Source organism: Hetaerina americana, unplaced genomic scaffold, assembly GCF_022747635.1.
Source record: "Hetaerina americana unplaced genomic scaffold, ioHetAmer1.1.p SCAF_32, whole genome shotgun sequence".
NCBI classification, from domain to species: Eukaryota; Metazoa; Arthropoda; class Insecta; order Odonata; family Calopterygidae; genus Hetaerina; species Hetaerina americana.
The window spans coordinates 4,826,002-4,848,668 of NW_027286897.1; the positions used below are offsets into that span (position 1 = coordinate 4,826,002).

The 22,667-nt window shown below is 37.7% G+C and overlaps 1 protein-coding gene across 1 annotated transcript; it reads right to left on the reverse strand.

Annotated features, from left to right (window-relative positions):
• Positions 1-206: 206 nt before the first annotated feature.
• On the reverse strand, positions 207-11,381 carry m-cup (ankyrin repeat protein mann-cup). The gene is made up of 8 exons (XM_071589073.1): positions 10,722-11,381; positions 10,125-10,420; positions 9,677-9,841; positions 8,022-8,561; positions 6,657-6,875; positions 3,853-4,270; positions 1,748-1,893; positions 207-1,167 (listed from the first exon to the last, which is right to left on the reverse strand). The coding sequence occupies exons 1-8, from the start codon at positions 11,110-11,112 to the stop codon at positions 934-936; spliced, it is 2,409 nt and encodes an 802-aa protein (XP_071445174.1). The 5' UTR covers positions 11,113-11,381; the 3' UTR covers positions 207-933.
• Positions 11,382-22,667: the final 11,286 nt, after the last annotated feature.

A 22,667-nucleotide genomic window follows, 5' to 3' on the forward strand; every position in this document is an offset into this window, starting at 1 on the left:
ATGATACCTCCATAAGCTCCAATTATATTATGACATACATGCTTAACTAGTTCAAAAGCATGTCTTTTAATTTATTACTAGAATTTAAAACATGAGCGATATGCACCTATACTTAGTGCATAGGTACATATTTAATTCTAAACAAGAACCCTTGCTATTTCACTTACACAAGAATCTTAAATAACTTTCTGAAAAAAATTGACACATTCAACTTGGGACAATTTATTAACTGTAACAATTATTATTTACACCTAAATCCATATTTGTACATAAGGTAACTTTAAAATCATTGAATATACAACACTTTTTAGGCATATCCTTAAGCGTTCCAAGTTTCACTTCAATCTAAACTGCCTCCTGGCCTCAACAAGCCTACTTCCAAGTGATATCAAAAATATTTATCAACAGGCAACAAAATGGCAGTAGCAATGGACAGCTATGGAACACCTAATAGGAGTCATGCTTGCCAGAATATCCAAGCTTTATGTATGCACACTTAAACTGAAAATCTTTCAAGAGAATTTACGTTGAAGTATTAAAAACAATTTCATTTACCTAATATCACTCATGCATTTTTTCAAAATACATTGATGTCAGAGGCCATGTGTAACAAATGGCAACCATACCAGACAGAAATCATTGGATAAAATTTGCCTTCCACCACTAGATAAAGGGTTAACTTCAGTTGCAGAACAGCAGGCACAATACCATCCACATTTCTTCAATTGAAAACAACTGTTCTCACACAAAGAATTCAACACACATTCATATTAATTTTGAGTTCTTGTTATAGGATTCCAACAATAGGAAAAAAATATCTAAAGCTCTCTAATTTAGAGAGATAAAAACAGAATGAATCAAACATAATTTTCACTCTTTAAGGTCCATTAAATGTAATAACATTAGTTTAAACCACACATTCGCATTTAGGTGCTAGTACCATTCATGCATTCGAACAAAACTTTCAAGTGTTTTTGGTATTCGCCCACCCCAGTACGGAATGCACTGCCTAACTACCACCTTTGCCGCCAAACATTTTAGTGATGAGTACTGCAGAAGACGAAAACTCTCAGCCTCTGGAATGGAACGGAGCATGACTACTGGTTCCAAACCTGTGCGATTAGGCTGATCTAAATGAGCACCATGTTCAAGCAGCAATGAGAAGACCTGGAAACATTTGAAAGATTTCATGAAAGATTAACTGTTAATATGGTAGAAGAAGGCTACTCAAATTTCAGCCTACAAACAACTTTACATAACCAAACCTCTTCAAGTAAATAAATTTAAAAAATCAGGAGCTGGCAAGTTGTCTAGAAATTAGGACAACCCATCTTTGAGGTTATTAGGAACACTCTGATTTATTTCCAAACAGTTCAACTTTAACACTGGTTAATGAAGTTAAACCTGATATTTAGAATTTCTTAATTATATAGTTCAACAAAAATCAACTCTCTGTAACCTCTCTGTCAAATCAGCGGTTGACAAAACTGAATTATTTAATCCTGAAATTAACTCACATAAATCATTATAAATTTGGTTGTAAAACAATTTCATGGGTACTCATCAGTAAGATGTAATAATCACCAATGCAATTTAAAGGCACTACCATATATTGATTATATACCACACTACACCAGCCCCTCGTATATCCTTTTCATGGTAACATAATAATGATAATAAATATTGCAAGACAGAAATCAAAATTGACACCTAATTCAAGGCTTATGAAACAAAAATAACATCATACCTCCCGATTAAAATTTGCTGGCTCAGCAGCAACATGTAGAGGTGTTGAATAGGATTCATTTCGTGCATTAACAGGTGCTCCACATTCCAAAATTGTTTGAATCACATCCAGGCAAGGAAATATTCCCTGGGAACCACCAACACCAGCTGTTTGCAGTAAAAATAAATTGAAAAAAAGCTATAAAAATGTATATATTTAAGTGGCAATATTATGAACTACAAATACGCCTATCATTTATTCCAACATGGGAATAGCAAATGCCTCTGAAGAAAGAATAACCAGATCCAGAAATTATGCAATTTTCCAACGCCAGTTCTTAGATTGTGAGACGATTCTAAGAGCCAATTAAAAGTCTCTTACATAGTATACTTAGATTTTTTGAAAATCAAATACAACATAGCATTATAAACACATAAAAATTATAAAACACCAACACTTTTTAACAGCTAGTGCTGTAAATGTAAATGTCAGAGCAAAGAAAAATTTCAAGTACAATTCCTCGTAGAGTTACAAGATATCTCCATTATATTTAGGAAAAAAGTTTAAATATCATTTCATCATGAAGTGTTCTTTGCTACAGCCAATGCACATTAGGACACACAAACCAATGGGGGCCTCTCGGGAAGAATGAAGAAGTGTTATTTTTCATTGTTACAGTTACTATGAGAATTTAAGCGATCACTCATAATTTTCAGTGTGTGAAGGCTTTACAAGTCTGAGAACATTGCAAAATTATAAGAAGAGCAGTGTCAATTACTACTGGGAAGGTACGGGAGACTGCAAAGGTTGGCAGGTTACAGTCTCCCCAGCATTCCATTTGGTACCTTCAGGTCCAAAGTGATTCCAGAGCTGAATATGCCAAATGGCTGGGCACTTACTCCTTTTTTTATCGTGCTTAGATTTGAATTTTGAATATTCCACTTCCTACCAAGTTATCCACAATCGCACATACTTCTTGTATTATTAGATTCCACTCAATTTGCAATGTTTTATACTACATTTGACCATTCAAAGAAATACATAAATCAACATCAAGATGAAATGATATGCAATGTCAGCCACAGGCAGTGGGCACTGTTGGTGTTTTGAAAAAATTGCTCTAGCCAGAGATGATAACAGTACACAGTTAAAACCAATAAAATTACTTTTCAAGACAACTTTTTCAAAATTGGTTAACGTGGTTGAATAACCAACTTTTTGACTTCAGAGCCAATCAATAATTATTTTAATGTTACCTAATAACCACTCCCCTTCACTCAAGTGGTGGCTCACGGGGTAGAATGAAGATGTACATAATATAAACAAAACCTAGTCACATATTCAAATTAAAACTGTTGACAAAATTAGATTGCAATCTTGATCAGGTGATGCTACATGAAGGATCAGGTGGCGCTGAAGCATGAAAATTGACATTCATTCGATCTACATTGATTTATTTGGCGATCCATTCGACCATGAAAAAATGATGTTGATTCAAGAACTAGGCAAATTTTGCATATGCAAAATCGAGTTTTTACTGCACATATTAACTAGTTCTTTAAATATACTTAACAATTTAACCAATCCACACACTTTTCATAAATTTTGACAATCAGCATTGCTTTTATTATATTGAGATCTTGATCATGGTACTCAAAATACAAATGAGATAATTTCTATTTTTCACACATATGGAATGGCTTTTGAGAGAATATACAAAAAACAACAAAATTATTGAAAATTATGGGCACCTTACGGCAAAAAGCCTATATATCATTCATGCAACATCAATCAAAATAATCTAGCCCACAAAAGAAATAAAAAGGATAAGTAATACCTACAGATTAAATTTAATGGAAACTCAACTATTTAGTGGTTTAAATAAGCAAGCACTCACCATGCAACAATTTGTAGAAAGACAACTTGTTTAAGAATATGAGTACCAGCTCGCTCCTCATTTGATAAGATTAAATATTGCCACACTTCAGTGTGATGTGAAAAGGACAAATACGATTACTGATATTTTGATTCAATTACAGAACTCATTTTTACAATTCAAGTTCTGATTACTAAGAAGACAGTGGCTGGTAGTAAAATGGCATTTTTAGAAAATAAACTATAATAACCTTCATCCGGAAATGGGACAGGCCCACCAATAGCTGCAGCAGCAAAGTATCCACCACGCATTGCGTGCATACGGGAGACTGCCAGATGCAACAATGAATCCCCTTGGGATGTACGCACGTTCGAAGCAACAGCCACTTTTATAGCCTGGGTAACTAAATGCTTGGCATGAGGCGTCGGAGCATTAGCCAAAGCCAAATGCATGAGGTGAGTTACGCATCTTAAGGTTCTATCCATTGCCTCTTGCTGACGCTTAAGAATAGGATGAATCTGCAGCAGGCTGTGACCTTCTTTTAAGTGTCTTGCTAGCAACCATAGGGTACCAAGGACATCTTCGTGCCTAAGCCTGTCCTGTGCAAAAACTGCTCCACCATCTTGACCCTCAATGTGAATACTTTCACCACGCTCTCTTGATACCATCTGAAAATATTAAAAAAAAAATCTCTAAAACTTCATTACATTCACCAAAGGCATTAGAAAGTATTTCTCAGAACAAAAAAACCATGGCTGGAAAAAATTTTAATTCAACACGATGAAAGAACACTATGTTAACCATTATGCAATGTTCAAATTATGTTGCTAGTAAAAGATTCATCAAGATATTATAAAAGAAGTTAGTATTTCTGTTAAAATAGGGTTGAGAAAAACATGAGATTACAGTAAATGGAATTCAGTAAACCATCACTGATCTGGACAGCTCTTCCATGGGTTGGGCTAAGGTGTTATGAGAGTCAGTCTTTGCTGTACTATGCTAAAAAATGTTTTGCTTGCAAGTTCCTATGAAATTGGTGGAAAATAATAATTCAATAATTTTTCAATAATCCAGATGTGCAATTTGAACAATGAATACGCTATTACTACATAAAACAATTCATACATCCATCTGAATGCCATCCATTTTGCAGACATGATACATGTATTTGAAATATCTACATGGCCAATTCTTTGTTCAATTTTGCACCTCTCTGTACACATATTTTTAAGCTATGGCATCTTTTGGTAGAAAACCTACAGAAACTTTTAACAATACCGATAAGGAAGGTCTGCAGTAAAAGAAAACGTAATTTTAAGTGTCACCTAGTCCAAGTTTCTGAAAATATTGGATGCAGAGGTTCTGCTTGGAGTTTGATATGATACCTGACGATGATATCTGATCTGAAAAAGAAGGCAAAGGTCCATCTATTTGCCCTTCGATTTGGATTAAATTTTCAAAGGAAGAACAGGCAGCCTCAGAAAAGTATGAGGTTCTGCAAGAAGGAAGAAGATATCCATAGGCGGAATGGGAATAAATGATCACATGGTATAGGAATAAATGGCAATGGTATAGCATGAGAACTTCACTGAAAACAGTGGTTAATTATGGCAGTTTATGTGGAGGCATAACATTTGTGAAAAAAGTGTGTCACAAGAGCTGAAAGTGATGTCGTTGAAGCATTTATGGACAAGTTGCAAGCAATGATGACTGAATATGATTTACTGCTACCCCAGATCCATACAAGATTTACAAAGAGAATCCATGGTTCCAGTACGAAAAATCAGCAAATAAAAAAGTAATCTACACTTCTGTAGATTATGCAGATTGTAGCCACAGATTGAAGAGTATCACCATGGGATAATATCGACAACCTCCAAGTCTAAGCTATGAAAAACTGAACTAAATGTCCTAGGAATTGTCAAGGAAGAAATGAAAGGCAAGAAAAAAAGGAAGGCTCAGTGGCAGGGGGTCTGACGATAAACACCTGCCAAGCACCAATAGTCTGCAAGGGTTCGTTCAGATTAGATCATGTTTTTATTAGCCCCCTATCGAGTGACTCGATTCACGCCCAAAATGCAGCAACTGATTGAACAGTGGTTCACCATCAAATTTTGTGTTGGACTGGGGAAATTAGGTACAGAAACATTAGGCGTGACTCGCCAAGTGTCCAAGGATGAAAGCATATCACAAACTGCAGTTTTTTAGTGGCACAATAATGGCTGAGAGTGTGGAGGACGATCCCCATGCTGGATGGCTGTTGACATCAAGAACTGACGACAACGTACAATGTGTGCGTGAACTGCTTAATTCAGACCATTGGTTAAGTGTGCACATGATTGTAGATCGTATTGGTATTGATAAGATGACAGTGCACACCTTCATCACTGAAAATTTGGCGATGCAAAAGATCTGTGCTAAACTCATCCCGAAGGTCTTCACAGATTACCAAAAGCAGAGTCAAGTGTCTGCTTGCGAAGACCTCCTGCAATGCGACCTTTTACAGTACCAACTTGACTCCAGCAGACTATTTCATATTCCTAAAAGTGAAATCCTCCCTCAAAGGACCCCAAGTACCATCAAAGAAACCTGCATGCATGCCCTTAAAGACCTTCTGGAATCTGCTGACCAGGGAGCCTTTGAGTGGTAGAAAATTCACTGACAGAAGTGTGTCGACACTCAAGGGTTATACCTTGAAGAGTTTTGAGACATTTTGTAGCAATATCTGAAATAAACATTTTTCCAAAACTTTTCCTAATACCTTTTAGGCAAAACTTGTATTACACTAAAACCAATATGATATTAATAAATAACTAACATCAAATTAATAAAAACTAAACATCAAACTTCCTTACAACTTCAAATTTATCATTTTATGTTTACAACAAACATTTGTCAATCTCTTTCAAGAGAAGAAGCATAGGGACCATTGGAACCAACAGAAAAAAAAGGTTAGTCATAATTGTGAAGTTTCCCTTCCCTCATGAATGATGCCCAAAATATCTCTTCATTAGCAGTTTAAAATTTTTTAGAATATACACACTAGAAACACACCTGTCTCTCAAGAAGAACAAGATAAAGACGAACAAGAGCCTGAGCTGTGAAGCATGTATCTCCATAAAGGATTGAATCTTTTGCAACTCGAATTTCCAGTGCATGGCGCCACAAGTCAATGCACCGCTGATATTGCATGGCATCAGCATAAGCAGCTCCCCGGTACATCAATCTAAACACTGTGTCTTTATGCGATGGTCCAAGGACTCTTTCACAAACCTGTGAAGAGCAAAATTTTAAATTTTAAAAGGATAAATAGATGTGAAGTAAAATATTGCATTTTAAATAAGAATCCTTACTTTGATACTCAATTTCATTTTAAACATACCACACATACGTTATTGGCTGTCAGAAAACTATAGGTTATCCACGGATTAAGGTAGATTTTGGATGGGCACAAGCTAACAAACGATTTTTTAGTCTCTCTCAACAAAACACAACCCAATATCCCACTCTACAAATAGCCCCTCTTCAACTCTATATACTTCCTTCCTCCCCATATGATGAGTTAGATATGTCATCTAATTCAAAGCACTAACATATTTACAACAAATTGGCACCTTCACTCAAACGATATACTCAAAACTTACACTTAATCCATGGAACACCTGCAAGCTGTTACAAAATATGCAAGGGTAAAACAAAATCCACCAATCAAGCTCATCACATTACCCAAATGTTAACAAAAACTGTTCACAAATTAAATGAACATGCATTTCACCAGCAGGATTTAGTTAACGATAAAATCAATTGACAGATGGATAAACCTAAAAAATACTTTGAAAGATTCAATCAATGCAGGTCAACAATAGCACAATCAATTGCAATGGATACATAATAAAATGTCAGCAAATGCGGTAGAGTAAAAAATAAATTTCTTACTACCACTAAGTGAAATGGTATGTGTAGAATGAATTAAATTGGTTATCGACATAGCAAATAAGAAAGGCATAGGCAACAGGCCATTAAACAAAAGTGGAATTAGTGAGCAAATACACTAAAATAATAGGGAGCAAATACCCTTGAGTGTAGTACATTGCTTATTATCATAGTAATTGCTTACATTATGATAACCATTATGGTAGCCTATTTCATCTAGACATGCTATATGCTACTATGCCATAGATATGCTACACACAATACCGGTTACATTAGAGCAAAAAGCCTTCATTTCATAGCTTGACACTCCAGCTCTTATCCCCATTTTAAAACCATAAAATAATAAGAAATATCACTAAAAGTTTTGATCATGATACTGAATTAAGAATGAATATAGGCCCAACTAGGACCGAAATGAAGGGAGTTCAAAAGTTCAAAAAGCTGGCCGAGCCTAAACAATAGTGATTATAAATACTTGACACAAACCTGAAGTGAATAAAGTCTTAGGGCATCCAGATCACCAATGTATGCTTGCTCTAGGGGTGGGTCCATTGCTGGGAGATGACTGCTGAAGATATCATCCATCAATTCTGAGACGTCAGCGCCTGCCTCTGCACCTATTTTCATTACTTCCTCCAAAGTCATCCGTGAATAATTGAACTCAGCCTCATCAAATGGGGCCGCCCTACTGGCTTCATATTCTGAAACCCGAGGAGGATCCTCGGCATCTGCCTCAGATTCCATGGTCGAGCCATCAGTATCCATGGAACTATCATCCAAACTTGAAGTTGTTCTCGAACAATTTGAACTGGAACTTGCACTTGCACTGGATGAGCTCACCCTAACTTGTTTCATCACAGCTGCTTTCCTTCGGATGTCTGCTGCAGCATGCCAGTGATCCAGGGCAGAAGCTGCATCCCCGTGCTCGTCCAAAAATGTGGATCCCAACAAGTCATGGGCATCCGCAATACGTTCCGGAGAATAGCAACCTCGCTCACAAAGGTGTTCAAATATTTGGGTGGCACCCTGGCAAATATCAAATTAAAACATTGGCAAACTAGACTCTCATTACACCAAAAACAACTAAACAAAAATGATGACTACAAACAAAATTTATGAGCCATATCATAGCACCACAATGATGAAACTTTTAATTACCAACCTGTACAGGTGAAATGCTAGCAGAATAATGCAATGCAATGATATTGCCACTCTGGGAAAATTGCTCAGCAATTTAAATGCGACATAGCAGCAAAATGATATTCAAATGGATGGATTGAATAAGTGGTCACGCGAACGGCGGGTAAAGAAAGAAATTTGATGGCAACTCGGGAGTATGTTACAGATGATCTCAATGATGATTTGAGAAACATTGGCCAAAAGAAAATCAGAGGGAATGCGACGAAACAAAGACAAAGACTTTACAGACTTATGAGGCTTCCACTTTGATGTCTAAGCAAATAAATATGTACACATCAGAGGTCAACCAGTGAAAGAATTGAGAGGCAACTGTATTGAACCAACTCAATTCGTTACTTCCCAGGGATCTTGATGCATTAGATGATGTATATTTTTAACTCTGTGACTTCCAAAAATCTAGAGCAAGAGCCATCACCACCCTTCTGGTTATACAAGTAAGTTGACATCATGTCAGAATTAAAGTAAGATACACTATCCTAGTAAAAGAACATTTTAAATTTGAGAATATTTCAGCCTCAATCGACTTTATGTCCTATTATTAACTTAGTTTCAACACTGTTATATTAGAAGTGAATTTAATTGAGCCAGACGATGACAACTAACACAACTACTCAAGAAGTCAAAACCCTAGAAATAATGCTCGTTTGATGCTACACCATGTATGATAAAGTTCATCATATATTTCACATGATACATCTGAACATTCCATTCCATTATCAAACGTCTTTTTCCACAAAAATAAGTTAGAATACAAAGGGTAACTTCCATTCGGTTACAATTATATCCTTGCTAACTCGCCAACATAACACTTTTTTCAAAGGATTGCAATGATAGGTACTCGTGGTATTATATAATAAACACTGATATAGTAAGGACCATTATTTAACAAAAATATTACTACTTACACTGCAAATAACATTATTTTTCATGATTCTCTTTACCTTAAGACATGCTGTTTGAAGAGCATCATCCCCATAGCGTGAACAGAGGTGTGGATCAGCTCCATGGTCCAGAAGAAGACGAGTAGTCTCAAGCCTATGCTCATGGATAGCATAATGTAGAGCAGTCTTATTTTGAATATCTCTTGCATTAACTTGAGCACCATGCTGGAGAGAGCCAAAACAAAGACCATTCAGTTACTAATAATTGTTTCTGTACGTCAAGACCTCTTAATTACTCAAGACGTCTTAATTACTTGAAAACACTCAGAGGTTAAGGCTCTTCATATGTACTTAATAGCAATGAGGCAAGGGCACAGAAAGCGCATTTCACAGCACACGAACTCAAAATATAACAGACAAATATACCGCGAAAATTGGCATATTGTTTCAGAATTAGACTAGTAATATTGGCTGAAAAATACGCCCTATTGAGCAAATGTATGCATACCTCTAAAAGAAATAGGCATAACTGTACACTCTGCACTGAGTTGATGAGACAGCTACCACCGTTGTAGTTGGCCCTATGCAAATCAGCTCCACCTTCGACGACCAAGTAGGCAACAACATCCAAGTGAGTCATGAAGCATGCTGAGCGAACTGGGGTGGACCCGGTGTCCGATACGGCGTCAACTTGAGCTCCATGGCCTATAAGTGACTTAACAACTACAAGGCGCCCAGACACGGCCGCACACCATAATGGAGTAACGCAATGAACAGACCGGTCATCTTGAACTTCGTATAAACCTGAAAGGAAATACTCTAAGGTGTGAGCATATTGCAATTATATAATACTCATAAAAATAATGAGAACAGCACGGGTTCTACTAGAAACTTGATTGGTAAACATAATTTCAAAACAAAAAAAATCGACGGTAAGCAACTAATTATTAACGGTCGTCATAGTGCAATTGGGGCAGGATATTTCAATGACGTATTTAAACTAAGATACCACAATTTGTATTCATTAGTTCGAGCACGCAATGTACAAAGACGAACACTTTAAACAATTAATTATAGGTACCAGATGTTAGTAAACGAAAGTTACCTCGTTGTTCGACGTCAGCATCACAGACTGTGATAAGATATTCAACAATCTCCGCATGCCCTCGATTACAAGCAAGAAACAACGGAGCACAACCATCTTTAGTTCTCGATACTACTGCTTTCCTGTCTTCACGACTTAACTTTTCCAAGCGTGTGCGGAGTTGATATGAAAGACGTGCACCGGGGGCAGCGTGTTTACATTCAGCATACAAATCGTTGAACAATATTTCCTTCTGATGAGACAAATCCAGCTTGCCTGTAATCCACATATCAAGTCGCTTACTAAGCCCACCACGACTCATCAGTGATTGAAGCTGTTTCAATTTTACTGATGGACCGAAACTTCTCTCCACACACAATGCAATTAACTCGCGAAGTACGTCCAGTCTCATTTAATCTACTCTGTGTAATTGTCAGAATATGCTGATTTCCGACCGTCATCGGCCAAGAGAATAACAAAAACTACGATTTCTATTCCCTATGCTACACATTGGCTAACTGATGTGGCTATAATGCCTGCAGAGAGGTACACTAATTCCCATTCCATGTTAATAATGTTAAGACAACTTCTTTCATCACAACTTTCGACAGTTGACACACGTCTGTATTTCCTCCGCTGTGATTGGCTGACCTTTGACGATAGTATGAGAGGGTTTGGGGAATAAGAAAATGTTCATGTACACAGCTTGGGGTTGGGTGTGATGTCACACCGGATTATCTCGCTGAGTTGCCAGTTTTCCTGAAGGTCTCTCTTTCGTTTTCTCTCGCCTGGCTAAACTGAAAAACAAGTGAATGTATCACAATAAAGCACAGTACGCGCTATTTCGAAGAGCTTTCTAATATTAATTTTGTCAACAATGTAATATTTATAATACGCTCTTTCGAAAATATTCTTCATTAATTTCCTCAGCAATGAAATCTTTAAAGGACTCCTTGTGTAAAACATATGTTTCATTAATTAAGGCTTTTATGGTTTAAGCTTCATGTCAGTTGTAAATGGTTTAACAGAGGTATAGAAAATCATCACCGAATTTTAATGGTCCCTTCGAAAATTATATTTATTTGATCAATGAATAGTCTTCAATATACGCAATTTATAGACGTAATAATGTCGATCGTAGTAATTGGGGTATTGTCATTGTGTGGATGCAGCGGAAATGCTGTTAAGCTTTTGTCTTGTGCTCTGGACAGCAATTGTGAAACTTCAGTGATTTGCAGTTCATTTAATTTTGTGAAATGTGTTATATGACTATCAAGTGTGAATATTTACAAAATCCTGTAACACATTTCATTCGGTATACTCTGGTGAGATAATATTATTAATTCACCCCCTGCCACACACCGTAGCGGTGGCTTGCAGGGTACTAAAATAAATACAAACTTCCTGGAAAATATAATTTATAAATAATTGGGAAAGCTAACGTGAAGTGGAAAATTATTCTGAAATAGGACCAGGATATTGTGCCATAGTCTTACAAGGAATAAATTGTGCATATTATTGCCAAACAAAACAAACTAGCTATTATTCGACGGAATCGTATTACTCTGAATTTCTGCTAACACAAGAAGCCCTTAATGTAAAGAATAGCTAGAGTAGCAATTAAATCTTCCAAAAAACGAGTAGGTGTGTCTCACAGATATAGTATGGCCGTTTGAATTTACTGAGTTAGCTGGGAGACAAATTGCATTCTTACTCCATGTATCAATTACATTTTTCTTTAATATTGTTCTGCCCTTACTCGTGCCTAACTATTTCAAATTGTAACTTTCATATATGCTTAGTATTATGCTACATATTATTTTCGGTAATGAAAAGTGATGTATTACCCTCTTACTTTAAAAGTTATAAGCACATCAATATGTTACTACCATTATGGTTTGAAATTGGTGCATTCATATTTATTCGTGAAATGTGATGCCTTTTTAAATCTAAACGAAGCATCTTAGATTTTTGCTCATTTCTATTTGCTATCTCATGTCATCACCTGAAAAATTCACAAGTGAGTATAGATTTTGTCCATTTGGAGGAGTTTTATAGGTTTTTCGCAACACACTCTCGCTCTCATTACCCATATACTCATAAGAATAATCCATAACATCCTCTTACCTTCTCTTGTACAGAATTTTGCTTTTAATTTCAAGTTTGTAAACATGCAGTTAATGCACCAGGCAGGGTAGACCACATAGAACAGATACTCGGTTAAAATATTTCTATTGTTGTAGGGTTGTTACAAAATACAGAATGACTCTCTTTATCTCAGAAAAACTTGCTGAAAATATTAGTTGAAAAAACAGCATTCAGCTTTTAAGTCCTGGAAATTCTAGGTATTTTAGCACTGTAGTTTGGTACGAAAAGAATCTGTGTAAATGAGATACCTAAAATAAATTATGTTAAGCAGTTATAAGAAGTATCCACATTTTACCCTGAACGAATTTATCATTGGAACCAAAAATAGTTTTTATCGTGCAATCATCGTAATAGTTTTTGTATATTCCAAGCCATTAATTATCCCTTGGCATTACTTCTTCTAAAGAAAAATGCATTGAATGATACAGATACCTGAATGCTAATTTTAATCTTATAGGGTTCTAATATTAAATACCATTACATTAAACTACATTTCATCAGGAAAGACGAGACAACTCGAACTATACGATGAGAAAGCCTTATTACAAAGTTCGACGGCCTATGGTTAATTATTTCAATTAAGGGCAGATGAAATTAAACCAGAGAACAAAACGGCAACTTGCCTCAATCCAAGGAATGAATGATAGTAGAGAAAACAAAGTATCTGCATTATCATAAAGATTACTATGCTGAAACGTAAGTACTATTTGATATTGACTAAAACAAGATTAGGCGAATCCAGCATAATTTGAAACCATTCCACACTTTCTTCCACCCCTTTCAGGGTTTCAATCAATTATGATTACAATATGTCTGTACGTCCAGAAGGGTAACTATTTAGAGTGTTCCACAAAAATACTGATTAGTATTCATAAACAACGATACCGCACTTAGTATTATGTTAGGATACGATAATATGCTAAATTTATTTTATACTGCCTTTGCCTTACATGCGCTTACAAGAGTGTCATTTGCTAATAATCAAGTGAAACAAGGTTTGGCAACAGGGCTAGATTTTCACGCTCTACCATTGGAGGAGGGCGAGCATTTTGATTTGAAATTTGATGACAACATTCCCAACCTAAACAGCTTAAATGGCTTCCTCGAGCCATGAAACTGCCGCGGCCGATGCGGTTGCTGGTATGACAAACGGTAACACAAAGCGTAACATATGCAACATGCCAACAGCCGTCACTAGGCGGGTCATTTCATTGAAATTCGTTGCGAGACATTTTTGAGAAATGCTAATTACTGAATGGGTCAAGAAAATTTGATTTTGTTGAAAAATATAGCCCCTAAAGGTAGAGGAATTTTTAATTATCGATTCAGGTCATAGAATATAGATGCGCATATTCTTACATTTGCCTTGATAATTCGTTACATTTTTCATTCCCGGAAAGTCTATGATGTTAACACAGACCTTCAGCCCACACAAGTCTTCGCCAAACAGGTTAGGACCGAAGGTGAACTGGATGAGATATCTTCACTGCGCGCAGGATTGTGTTTTGGAGCAGGGATCACTCATCGATCAGAACTTTCCTTTTCTGAGGGCTGATGTTTTAGAAAAATCATTATTATTAATTTGTTTACGGCCATGGTAGGGACTTCATATTCATTAACACAAAATGTATTTGAATTGTAGTCATAGTCATTTAAACGCAAAAGTACGTATTATTGATGTGTTGATAAATAACCGAGAAATATGCCACTATCTTACGTAGTATATCCACTCACGTAGTCTTTTAGACGGTAACTCTTAGTGTATCACATTTATTTCAATTTCATTCGTTGCCATGCAAAATTCTGAACTTTCAGCAATAGTGTTTTTGAACTTTAAATAATATTATTTTATACAAGTCTCTTATAGAGCTACTCCGCCTCCTGCTGCATCTTCACCGCGTCTTTTTAGTCAACAACACATTTTGGGTTCGATAAAATTGAATCTCCCCATCTCGGTTACTCCTTTTTGCCACTCAAGGGGGCAAGGCAGGGTGGTGCCTAAGGACTGCCCGTAATGATGTGTCCCCAAATCTGTGTGGGTCGGTGAATGTATTTAATATTACTCATATGATATTCATTTAGGTAATTTAATTGAAATGTCGCAAAATTTGCTGGTGTTCCATGGGCTTGGAATTTGACCCAGAATAATAAAATTCAGTTATAATTCCACCATCATCTATAGGGAAATGCAATTCATCACTTCCGAACGCATTTCTCGACGATCTCTTGGTCGCCAATAGGTAAACATTTTTGTGATTTCTACTAAACTTCAAAATGATTTATAGGCATCAAAAGCCTTAATACTGTGGTTTACGGTTCATGAAGTCAGTGTCTAGATTCTGGGGTAACGGTTATGACGGACATGCCGTTACCATTTACAGAAAACAAAATATCGACCGTTATTCACTATAGCCAGAGGTAGCGAGAGAGTGAGCGGCTGGGCACCCACGCTCCAGAGGGCGGGATGGGTGATCGGAGAAGAGAGGGTTGTGAAGAGAATTTTGTACTGAAAAGTGAGTGTGCCCTGTGCTTCATAAATTAGGTAGAAATGGATATGGGAAATTTTGCAGAAAGTATGCGTTAGTGCGGAAATAACGGTGAGAAGACGTTGAAAACTTATTACAGAAATTTAGTGAGCAGTAAAATTTTTTCCTGTTGTCAAAATAAGCCATATTTTTGTATTTTTTGTGCCCTGCAAGCCATCGTCTGAGTGTGCAGCAGGGGATGAATACACACCAGACTAATTTTGACACGAATATTTTTACCCCCACTGCGGTCGAACAATGTTATTCTAATCCCTTATCGTTCGTGGAAAAAATGGCAGGTTTAAGCTATCTGTTCCACACTTCATCTATCTACATTTGTTGACATGTTCTTGCCTATCTTAGTACGATGGTGGTAATAATAAATTTTCAACACCATTGCTAAAGAGAAACCTTTCAATTTATGCAGGAGATTTAATCTGTAATTTGACCTTCGCTCCGGGAGTGATTCCCTGTTTAGCTCCTCCAATATTTTGGATACGCCACTAAGTTTATCATAGCAACGGATTAGGAACAGTAGGATTAGCAGAAATCGTGATTTGGTCTGGAAGATGCAATGTAATGAGAGGAAGATTCGTAATAACGTATTGGATTGTCACGTAGTTGAATACGGTAACTGAATGGTTATGGCCACTCTGATTGGCAAGCGTCTGTCTCAGCCGCCCTGCCGGAGTGCGCGGGAGACTTGAAACAGAATTCCCACTGACACAAATGTGTATAGGGCATGTGACAAGCTCGATCAACGGAAAGTTTACCTTCGTTTAAATTTGATAAACTCAATTGAAAAGTAACTTAATCCGCACACGATGAGATGAACCATGCACTTTTTTGGTAAAGTCTCTTATTAATGCCAAAAATGGCTCATCACCACTAAGTTGGAACTCCACCAAGACAGCTTCAAAATATTGCCAGCTCTATGTATGTGTGATTAAGGATCCTAAAACATTTAAGGCTCCTTGGGTGTGTCGTCGATGAGTAGAAATTTGGTTTAGTTAACAGAAGTTTCGCGGCTTTTTTGAATTTTACGAAAAAACAACAGTTTTAATCCCAATACACAAGTAGTAGGATCGGAGATGTTGTCATGCTGATTTCCACATAGATCCGTTGAAGCGCTTAATAAAATTCATCCTTTGGACTTGAACCCACGACCTTTGGGAAAGCCGTCTACTGCGTTGCTCCCGAGTCTCATGTGGGTTGCACGAGATCAGAGATGAGCAGAGTGCATGAATGCGTCAGAGCCGCCCCGGAAGGCCTTGATTGCCCTCCGAGGCCCTCCACTCCGCGCTGGAGCGTGAGCGGGTTGATGCGTTCACTCCGCTCCGAAGCGGAACAATTTTGCGCGATAGCACGCTCTCCAGTTCTTAAGAGTTTTGACTGGAAACTGAGTTTTCACCAATCGGGAGAGTGAGTTTTCCACGCAAGCAACCCCTATCGGAAGTTGAACACCCTACGAAAGCTGGACAGAATATCATAGTTCATTCGACCGAGACTTTAATGTGAGCTGATATTTGATCATCATCTTAGAAATATCTGAAATATTAAAATTCACATACCCACCCCCACTTTCTTGTAAATCCAAATGGTCGCTGTCCTACTGACATATTCGGGGAGAGGTGGAATTGCAAAAGCAGGGTCTATATGTATCTGAGAAAAGAAGCGGAGAAATAAGAAAAAATTCAATTAATCAGAACATTTCGAGGAAGAAAAGGAGGAAAATACATAGAAATTTACCTTTTTTTTTAAGATCAAGACTTAAAACTCTAGAATACAGTATTCATTTCATTTTCACCAAGTTTGATTATTTTCATAATTAACTAATGTGTAATCGCATGATCGCTACCTTTTAATGAGTTTAATCTGGCTTTGAGTTTTCGAGTGCACATCTCATGTAATAACTGTTGTGTTTTTCATGAACTGGGCAGCGTTTCTTCCAGTTTAAAATGTCGGTCCTCACGTGTGAAGTGAGTAAGGTCTTCACGGGTCTTGAACCAGGTGAGACAGTAAAAGGTCGACGTTTCAATGGGCGACTCTTCTATCATCCTCGGAACTTTGGAGTGTCGGTTCGAAAACTACCGTGTTGGGCCGGAGAAGACAGTTTTCGACCCACCACGCAACGCTCAAGAGGACAACGACAAAGTCGGCCATCAGCGGATGAATACCCGATCTTATCGAAGACACACGAACACTTCAACTTTCTATGAATGACTTTCAATTCACACATCTCTGTTTCTCTGGAATGGGTCCCAAAAACTCTAGCAGCGTAAGACTCACCTCGAAATAATCGCATAGCAGCTGCATATAGTATTCCTCTAGATTTCTGCCGACCTCATGTCAGTGCGTCGTGCGCACTCGTTACTGTATGCGTTTGTTGGTACATAGTGCAGAATAAACAAATGTTGTATTATTGACATTAGTATATTAAAAAGGCGTTAAAATTCAACCAATTAGCATTGGAACTTCTTGAATTTTTGAGGGCCATTATTACATGGTAATGACGGACACATTTAATTGGCCACCACGTCATAGCTCAGTTCAATTAACGTTGTAGTGACGTACAGTATATTTGTTTTAGGTTTGAAACCGCTAACCACAAACCTTGAATTCTCCGTTGGTTCCTCTGCTCCTCTATTTGGGTTTGAAAACATTTTCCGGTTTCGTATTCGGGTAACTTTTACCGGATTTTATTATTTTTTATCAGGCGTTTCATCTCGAAAAATATGGTTTCCAACGAGAGAGAAATTCTCTGCTTGTGGTAACTTGTTATACAGCGACGAATGTTGGCATGTGAAAGTAGACCATTCACAGAAATAGGTGGGAAGTGGAGGGCATTAGAAATGAATACTCAGTGGAGAAGAAACTCTCGATGAACCTGTGAATAAGGTGAAAGACGCAAGTGACATTATATTATTTCAAAATGTTAGTAAGGGTCAGTATGAATTTGACCTCAGTTACTATCTGTTTTCTTTTAATTAAGAAAATACAATGGAGAGCTTCAGAGTTCGGATATGAATAGGAAAGAGAATAAAACAGGACAAGTTTTGATGAATTTGCAAATTTTTCAATTGATTTCGGGATTCGCCATTTAATTTTGCCAAAATCGTATTGTCGTTGATTTTCTGACCCCTTTGCCATAAAGTTTGATGAAGTAACTTCTCAGGGAGACTGGCTACTTGGGTATATCAATGTCCTTCTTTTTTGAAATTTTATTTTAAAAAAATTTATTACTTGATAAAAATTCCTCTCTAGGTCGGATTGTCTCCACGGTCTGTGCTTTGCGAATCTCAGATATTGCAATATATTGGAAGGGTCTTTGGCAGAAAGATTTAATTAACTCCTTGGATTTTGCGAGGCCCAGTGAAAAACGTATCCCAAAGGAGATGGTTTTACGAATTCACTTTGCCCTCTGAAAATTCACGATCGTGGCAGAAACAAATAAAAGCAAAAGCGTAGAGGCAAAATAATGACAGACGTGGCGTTTAAGGACTCTAGAATTTGTGATTCATGTAAAATATTTTCTTAACCCTTCATTTACGTAAATATTTCGTGCGCTACTCCAAAAGTATGTCATTTCGACAGTAACACGTTCTACGGCAGGCAGTGGAACGACCAGAAATTTACCCTGAATATGGGCCCATTGTCCCGATACGATACCTTTGCGTACCTACCGTGGATTTTTTTAATGATAAAGTATTGCAACAGTATTCGTCTAAAAACAGGAGCCAATACCAATGCTCCCGCCAGCACAGAATCCATGGACAATCTCCTTCATTTTTCTGCGGGTAACAGACGCAGATATAGACGGCGGCTCTTGTGAGGATCTCTATCTAGTCGTCGTGGCTATTCAGCGGGAAAGAACTGTGTTCGCAGGGCTACGAATGAAACTGATGGTACCACAATATGTCTTCAGTTGTTCCAAACTAGTATATCAGGAAGTCCTCGACGAACACAGAGGCCACCTCGAGTATCGAAACCTACATCTTAGCCCTGCAAGCCGTCTTGAGGCCTTAGTAAGGCTCGTAGCAGGAGATGTCACCTGTAGTTTAACATTCAATTCGCTTGGCGATTGTTGACGTTCGGTATTCGGTGATCATTGACATCCAGCGACATTTTATTTTTGCGCAGTTCATATTATCTTAGGCACATGATGGTCATTCGTGCAGTTTTGGTCACAAATCGTGCGAGGAAAAAAAGGAATCCTTATATTGTTCCGTTCGACAGCCAATTTCCCTTTACTAAAGTATGGCGAGGGACAGTCACTCATCCATGGGATGTGTGTACAGAGTCACTGCGGTAAAACATGAGAGGGATATGCAAGATTCAGGTGCTGTATGCAAAATATTTATTTGCTGTTTGTTGGAGGTAGGGCACGGAGTCAACACTTGTGATTGCGTCACAAAGCGAACTCTTGACCCTTGTACGTGTCAAGGGAATAAATGGATTTATTTTTCTTTGGAACCTGGAGCATAAAATAAGTACAGCAAAGAGTAAGCCGTGCTATTAGAAAAAATACAACAATAAATTATTATTATTGTTCAAAAGAACACAAAAAAGGTATAAAAGATGTAAACAACTACATTACAAATATTGAAGTATATATAATTTCTGTTTGATGCAAAAACACAGAGATAACTTTACAAGTATGAATGATATTGTGACAGCAATAGCCCCAGTTATCGACCCGAAGGTTGGTTTGAATGGTGAGAGTAGAGCTCCCCACTGTTAAGCCCAACGGCGTGTGAAATTCAGAGATGTCAGGGTAGGGGGGCTAACTCTTTTCCCTGTGCCGCATATAGGATCCCTGGAAGATCTGCCACCCAAAAAATCACGCAGCTTGGGTGAGGCTGATAAGTACGAGAGACGACCGCGGGAATTGAAACTTTAGGTCAGTAACCCAGCACTCTACCGGAGTGCCACGCCCTAAACTTAAGAGCATAAATATAAATTATATATGAATAAGATTTGCAAAACAGATAGATAAGTAAAAGGAGATAATATGTACAAAAATTGTGAGAACCAATCACTTGAGATACCATAATAAGTAAAATAAAACATGGGACAACTTCAAAGGGGGTGAGTGGCTGTGGAAAAGTATTATATTTTTCCGACCTCGAAGTTCCAGTAAACGAATCTATAATAATGAAAGGAGTGGCATTTTTTATTGTGACGCTAAATATTATCTCTACGCCGTGAGCAAATTTCTGCTTTCCAAATCTCTTTGTAAACTTTTAGACTAGTTTTACAACATTTCTGGTCCTCCGTAATGTCGAAAGTGTGCGGTTCTCCCTCTCAATTCTCTCTGGACTGATCAATGTACTAGAGTAAATCTGCATTTGTTAATCTTAAGTTTTCATTTCGACTTCGATTACACCAGCACTCCATCATGGGCGTGAGAGGGTGTTCTGGTAGTTGCGCTCGGTTATCACGCACGAGAGAATGAATCTGCTTCCCGGATATCCCTGCATATGTTTAAGATCAAAATCTTAGTTTAATTGATAAACATATCGTCTCGTGATTACAAAAGTAACTTAAACCACTCAGTATTACGCAGCTTCATCATGTATCTGCCCGGATGATATCTCAACACACTTCTCGCATCCAAGCAATGGGATTGTGCATGCATTATGCCTCGATGACGGGTGTATGGAAGTTCCGAAAACGCGGATGGGCGTGGGTGCTGTCGACTGAGGCGTTGGCAGTATTATTTCAGGAATGAAAATTCTAGCTACGTACCGAAGAAGTAGTGCGGTATAATATTCGGAAAGGGAACTTGTTGTGTCACAAACCACAAGGGATGACGCCTATGGTTTGAGACATTATGATGCGGAGGAGGGGGAAAACGTGTTAAGAAATACCCTTAATGCTTCCAGTGTCGTCATAAACCAGTCGTGCGTACGTTTTTTGATCACACGCAATGAGGATGAAGTAGGAGGAATGGGAGTGGTTGGCACCTCACCTGCAGGCTACTGCCTTCAACGTGGCGAGACCTCCAACAAACTAGCCGAACGAGGCTAGTTACGAGATGAGACCAATGTGCTGACTGTGACCTGCGAATGACGAGATTTTACAGCGAAGCAAGGTCGTGAGTTGACATTCAGGCCGATTCTATCGAGTTGATTTTAATGTGATGCGCTAGTATTGACGAGGTTTATGCGAAAATCAGAAAATCAGGAATTGATTGTACTGGTGTGTCGCCTTTGAAATGATGGATATCCTTACTTATAACTCAAATGTGTGTCCATATTATTTAGTGAACGAAACTTTGACGAAAGTTTTCGGGCATTCCTAAAATATAGAAAAATTACTGTAATTTCTGCATCGAAAAGTAATTTTAAAGAATTTATGTTTGTTTACTTTTCACGAGTTGGAATAATATGCTGCTGTACTAAATTTACTAATGTATATTGAATAATACTTGTACATGTGATGACTGATGGCTGTGCAGTCTGTTTGCAGTGATCGTCTCATTTCTTGAGGTTTTACATTTAAAGGTTAAATAACAAAAAGGTTATCTTCACCGACAAAAAAATCATTGAACCACATTGCTGCACACAAAAGTACAGGAGGCCCATAGCCTCCGAAAAGTACTCAGGAGATTTCATTGCGTTCTACCAGGGGTGTTCGTGACTCTATAGTAAAGGCCGCAAGGGGTTTCATTGCGACAGGTAACGAAACAGCGTCAATTATTTAAGCCTGAGAATTTTTTTAGGTCTTAAAAGCGAAAGTATATCAATCCATTATCGGAACAGGGTATACATTTTATTGTCGATTAAGGGGATATGAGTTCGAATTCATTCGGGCAATGGCAGTTGTACTCGTTCCATTATGAAAAATTCGCCACTACTTAGAGAGGATGCGTTTTAACGATATCCTCACGTGACATCGTAATTAGTGGAAAGTTTTATGTCTTAAAAATAAATAACATTGCACGCATGCGTTGGTCATATTTATCTTTCACGATGCTGCTGGCTTTCATCTGATAAAAGAACTTCTTCAAGTAAATTAATCTCCAAAGTTCAAAAAACTGTTACGAAAGGAAAGTAACTGCGGCGAGGTCACAATAAAAACTAGTATGGGAGTCCCTCTAAATGCAAAGCGAGATTTAATTGAAAGGGACAGGGCTTAATGACATCGCGTGAATGATTAGGATCCCGCACTATCATCGGCAAGCCGGATAAAACTCCAACACGGACAGATTTAAGCGTAAATACTTTTTCCCCCCTCGAAAAATTCGCGACCACAGCAGGAAAGAGGTCCAAATACACTCACCCTAACACCA